At 41.0% G+C, this 6,110-nt stretch overlaps 1 protein-coding gene across 1 annotated transcript in view; it reads right to left on the bottom strand.

Annotated features, from left to right (window-relative positions):
• The window catches only part of efnb1 (ephrin-B1), a 38,474-nt gene extending 32,364 nt beyond the window's left edge, over positions 1–6,110 (bottom strand). The window contains exon 1 of the mRNA XM_066661150.1: positions 5,376–6,110. Within this exon, the coding sequence (XP_066517247.1) occupies positions 5,376–5,488 (113 nt within the window). The 5' untranslated portion in view covers positions 5,489–6,110. The remainder of the gene's footprint in view (positions 1–5,375) is intronic.

The raw sequence follows: 6,110 nt of genomic DNA on the forward strand, positions 1-6,110 counted from the left end.
ACTTTACAGTACTTTACTGAGCCTCAGTTGCCATTACAAAAACCATTCAGTCAGAGGACTTTTTTTTAATAATGATAAAAGCACTGAAATATTTATATTTATAATATATATATATATTTTGTTACAAAAATATCTTTGCCTATTATTGCAAATACTTGTTTATTTTTTTCTAAATATGCATTTAATTTTAATTCAAGTATCGTTCTTCTTTTTGCTGCTGATTATGATTACAATATGAAGAATTTGGGTCACAACTCTAATATTTTTGCATAATTTAACTCATAAATGTGTGAGTTTTTGCAAGTTTCCTGCTGTGAAACCAGACAAAACACATCTGGAACTATTGTAGTTTGGACATGGTTTATGGTTCAAACTACTGTGGTACTAACAAAGTGAGACAGTTTTGGGAAATGGTCGGACTTCAGATGTTGGTTAGTTTAACGATGCATTGCACCATGTTAGTTCAATACTAGGCTCCGTCGTTGTACGGGAAACGCACCCCAGCTCCACTGTGCCATAACTCTTTATTTGAAGCTCTGAGCTCTTTCTGGAGCTTCATTATCTTGACTTGCCCTGCTGTAGAACTCACTGTTCTTTGGTTCCATCTGGGAGCAAACTTTTATAAACACACACACACTTCACAAGATCATCTTGTGTACCTCGTCTAAGGGAAAATATTCCAGCGCTCTTTATTAACAGACTTTTTATACACATTTCTGTACACAACTTCATACACACATCCTCTCTCTCATGTGCTTTTCTCTCTCACACTCCTTTCTCTCACATTTTTCTCCCTCTCTTGCTTTTCTCTCTCTCCCTCTTACTTATTTCTTTCTCTCTTGTTCTTTCTTTCTCCCCTCTCATGTTCTTTCATTTTTTCTTTTTCTCGCTGTTTCTCTCTCACAAACACTCTTTTATTTTCTCTTTCTCTCTTTTGCCCATACTTTATTTCTCTCTCTGTCTCTCATACTGTGGTTTCCCTTCTGGTTTTCCAGAAGCAGCAGCTTGAAGTTTCTACACTCAAAAAGCTGATTTAAGTCTAATCTCTCACTCTCCCCTTCTCTCCCCCTCTCTCTCGCTCTCTTTCACACACACACACACACACAGTAGTGTGTAAGGTTTGTGTTCTTGATCTAATGAGAGAGTGTAATCCCTCAATCCCTCATTTACACACATTTATTACTGTACACAACCAGCCATAAAATTAAAACCACCTGACTACATTCTGTATATTTAGACTGATATAATAACTCAGAATAAAAAGGAAGATTCTCATAATAATGACTTACTATCATGTGTGTGTGTGTGTTTGTGTGCGTTGCATGGGCTGTCAGTAGAGCTAGAAATAGGAATAAATCCAACCCATGTAAAAAACAACACACACACACACTGACTATTGCAATAGATAAACATTGTGGATTTAGAAAAAGCACACGCCAACGGGTGTTAAACCACACAATGCTGTTTCATCACCTGCTCTGAGGCCTCTCTCTCTCTCTCTCTCTCTCTCTCTCTCGCACACACACACACACACATATACAGAAACACACTGAAAGTCAGAAGGTTTACGTTTCACGTTCACAAGGAAGCATATGTAGGTAAACATGAAAGTGAATGGAACCAGACGTCCTTCTCTAAAACCTCCTCACAGAAAGTAAACAGTGGGAGGACACACCTGCATGATGTCTGAGCATAGTTCAGAGAAGGTGGTGGTGTTTAAACCCATTCCAGTGGAGAGGGGCGTACAGGAATCTGTAAAGGAAAGACGTTCACTGTCCTCCATCATCACCATCATCATCACTCCATCGTGAAGTAGACAGCGGAGGTGGAGAAGAAATAAAATTCTGGGTGTGTTTTAGAGACAAGGAGATGCCTGGTTCCATTCACCACCATTGGTTTGTCTCCTATGTGCGCTCCCTGTGTAAATGTGTGATTTCAAGAAAGTGTCTGTGATGACGGCGAGGATTTCGGGAGCGTTCCCAGGCTTTCATCTGTGCTGTGTTTTCCGTGTAGTTTTAAAACATCTCTGTGTTTGCTCTTAGAGAGTGTGAACTCCGCCAGGATCGCACATGTTTCTCATTTCTCTGAAAAACACAACAGACTGAGGGGAATGTTTCAATCCCGGCGTCTGCATCTCACTCTCGTTTCAGACGGGGAACGGCTCACAGTGCATAGAGGTGGGAAACAGCTCCACCTCAGACAGACAACCTGCACCAACACCACTCATAGCTCTGGGACCCTGACAGAGAGTATGCCATTGATATAATGCATAATAATGCATTTACAGTTCCTTAAAAAGTAAACTAACATTTAGAATAAAAACATTGTTTTCAATTAAACAAAAATAAAATCAAAACACTGTTTTCACTCAATTCCACATAACGGCTCCAAAACAGAGACCGGGGACAACCAGAGAACAGAACCAGAGTGAGCAGCTAAAATACTGGAGACCGTAAACACAGTGGACGACACTGAGGTCAGCAAAAATTGCTGAAGAAATGTCCGTATAACGTACGACAAATCATGAGTAAAGGTTTGTAATCTGCAGTTTTGAGCACAAATACATCAGGCTCATTTGCAGCTGCTCCTAGGCTCATACCCAGTGCAGCTACCAGCTTAAAGGAGCACAGTGCCCTCATTATAACAAGTGTCCGCACACATCTGGGCACACAGAGCATGGTCATTAACTTCTGTAGAGCAGTGCTGTGTCTGAGGAGCGGCTGGACCAGCCTCGTGTCTGAACAAATACACACACAACTCAGTAATTACACTGTTGTTGTTACATGTGTATCTAATGTTTAACTACACCATTAACAGCCACGGTACTATGGTCAGATACAGCCGTGAGGAATATATATATATATACTCTCTCTCTCTTCGCTCTAAAGTTAATAACGTTACTTTCTTTAACACCAGATAATAATATATTACACATTAATAAACTCTCACAATATCTCAGTTTTTAAATAATGATCATAATGAGAACTAACTTTTATTAAAGATCTGATATTTAGGGAAGTAATTAATTATCATGTCTTTCATTATTAATTAGTCAAAACCTCATTAAGCATTAATTCTAATATAAAAAGTTATATTAAGACTTTATATAATTATGTTAATTAAAGGGTTATAGTAGTATATTATCAAGTATTAGTTATTACTAATAAATGGTATACGTTTATGTTAGAGAGCGAGGGGACAATCTGGGGGGGTCCTGTATTTCTATCCTCTATTTCTATTATGTTTTCTTAAAGTGTGTGTTTTATAAAATAAAAGTTATGGCACATTTTTCCAACTTTTTAAACTCAGAATACAAATAAACTGTATTTTACATCATGTCATTTTTTACATCATTATTATGTTATTATAATTAATTTAGCAGAGAGTGTATTATTTTGTGTTCTTCTTAAAGACATTAGAGTTACAAATACCCACACACACACACACACACACACACACAGCGATACAGACTTGTCCCATTCCCTGGCCACTGAATGAAAGTATGTTTTAAATTTAGATTTAAAACCAGCCCCTGAGGATCCTGCCCTGACGGCCCAGAGTGACCAGTGCATGTCTGAGGGGCTGAGACTGAAGGGCTGAGTGGATGGGCAGGGAGGAGGACCTGAGTGGAATCTGAGCGCAAGAATGAAGGTGATAAACATTTACAATAAGGGTACATTAATTCACAATACTTAAGACATTAATAAGCCTCACTGAAAGGTGAGGTAATGCAACATTTAATCATTAAGTAATCGTTAGAAACAAGAACTCGCATTAACTAGCATTTGTTTTAAGGATTTTATAAATCGATTAGTGATGCTTAATACAGTCTTACTGCCGTAAGTACGGCAAATTAATGTACAATTATTGTAAAGTGTTACCACGCAGGAGCCTCACAGACACAGACAAACCTCCCTCACTGCAGGAGCTCCACCGTGTACAGCCTTAGGGTCAGAGTAAACGTCTATAAAGACGGGAGAGCTGTACATAGACTAGAGGAGAGAGAGGAGCGCAGGGTGGGGTTATTAAAGTTATTAAAAATGTTAAGAAGGTAAAGTATTACTTACTATACAAATATTATAGGGATTCAGGGACAAATGTGGAGATAGAAGTAAACGCAAAAAACTGAACAGAGGGGACACAGAGAAATTTAAATAAACCCAGACAAAATATAATGGAGATAACCTAAAGCACAAAACCCTGAGGGGAATACGACACTCACTCTTCAGGAGGAAATATTACTGCAGTTTTATGTTTATGGTTGATTTAGGAACGGAGTTCAATCTCCCTTCACAACAGCACTTTTTCCTTCCATCTGGAAAACAACAGCGTAAACAACAGCAACCCTAATCAAACCCCTCCTCTTGTGTTAACCAACACAGCAAATGCTCAGGTCAGGTTTATAACCAGACAGAGCTCATGTGCAGCTGCTCCTGAGCTAACACACACAGCCTCTACCCCCTTCGTTTTAAACAATTACATTATAATTCTGTTATAAACCTTTAAGCTTCTTCACACGGTGGGATCTCAGTTCTTCAGGAACATCATTACACACACTTGGATCTCAGTGCTTCAGGAACACCGTTCCACACAACTGTGGGTTCTCGGTTCTTCGTGAACACCGTTCCATACAACTGTGGTATCTCTGTACTTCAGGAACACTGTTCCATACAACTGTGGGATCTCAGTGCTTCAGGAACACCATTCCTCACACTGTGGGTTTCAGGTTCTTCAGGAACAGCGTTCCATGCACTGCAGCTCAGAGAGTGAACGCTGTAACACGGCTGGACCCTGAGACGGTCCCACTGTGGTCTACAGCCCCATGCGCTTAGTCACTTCTCCATGGAGTGGTTTCTCTCTCACACAAACACACACTTCTCCTGACACATGTACACAGGTAAACAATCAAGTAAACAAACAGGTATCCCTCTCTGTTCAGACAAATGCACGCATGGCTTTTCTCCTCACCAGCTTTCACTACACTTCTATTTCAAACTTAAGGTGGAAGTGAGAGCTAAGTTTGTATCTTGAACCTCTCTGTTTTTCATACATGAATTTATATATTCTTACTCTACATATACACACACACATGCACCTGTACATTAATCCATAACTGTTACAATTTTTAAGGTGGAACGGAGATTTAAGGTGGAGATTGGAATTTTCTCTCTCTGTATTTGACCCAAACACACACCTCTGTATAAATGTATCTCAATTAACAACATCTTCTACATTTAAGGAGGAACTAAAACTATAGATGGAAAATGGAGCTTCTCTCTCTGTCACACGTGCATTTCTGTACTCTCTCTCTCTTTCTCTCTCTCTCACACACACTCACACATATATGTATGTGTGTACAAAGAGTGTGTGTTTACCTGCTGTTGTGAGAGCTCCACTCCACCTGCTGCAGTATTTTGGCCTCCAGGAGCGCGAGGCTGCAGGTGAGCGTGAGCGCGCAGTGCAGCACGCGCCGCGCCGCCGCTCCCATGTCCCCCTTCACGCGCAGAAAAACGCTCAGGCGCGTGGCATCCTCGCGAGCAGGTAAACACGATCAGGTCACAGGTGAAAAGGGGTCCTGGTACAGGTGAGGCGCGCGACAAGTTGCTATGGTAACACTGGCACACTGACCGCCACGTGCGGGGCAGGTGAGTTACCCTCTTCGCGGGGCTCGCGAGCCCGAGGGCCAGAGACTTTCTACCGGGTGTCCACGCGCATGTCCTTTTACATACACAAACACACACACACACTAACACAATTCCTAAGTCCTAAAAAGACCCTGATCCCTCAAAACTCACATATACACTCTGCTAAAAAGCCACGCGGGCGCCTTGCAGACGCAGACCCCATGAGTGACTTCAAAAACAGACAATCAAAGAAAAAAAAGTATAGTTACAAAACAAACAAATCCGTGAAAAATGGACTACAGCGCGCGGAGGAATTCCATCGATGACGTCAAGGCTTAGAACCCCCCAAAAAACTCGTAAACAAACAAACAGTAAATAAATCCCTTCAAGGTCCGTTACAGAGCTCCTTTGATCTTTTGGGGCAAAGAACATCAAAAGAGAAAACTCCAACAATCCCCGTGCGCGCGTACCCTCCGTCCGCTCCGC

The sequence above is a fragment of the Hoplias malabaricus genome, chromosome 2, assembly GCF_029633855.1.
Source record: "Hoplias malabaricus isolate fHopMal1 chromosome 2, fHopMal1.hap1, whole genome shotgun sequence".
Classification (NCBI taxonomy): Eukaryota; Metazoa; Chordata; class Actinopteri; order Characiformes; family Erythrinidae; genus Hoplias; species Hoplias malabaricus.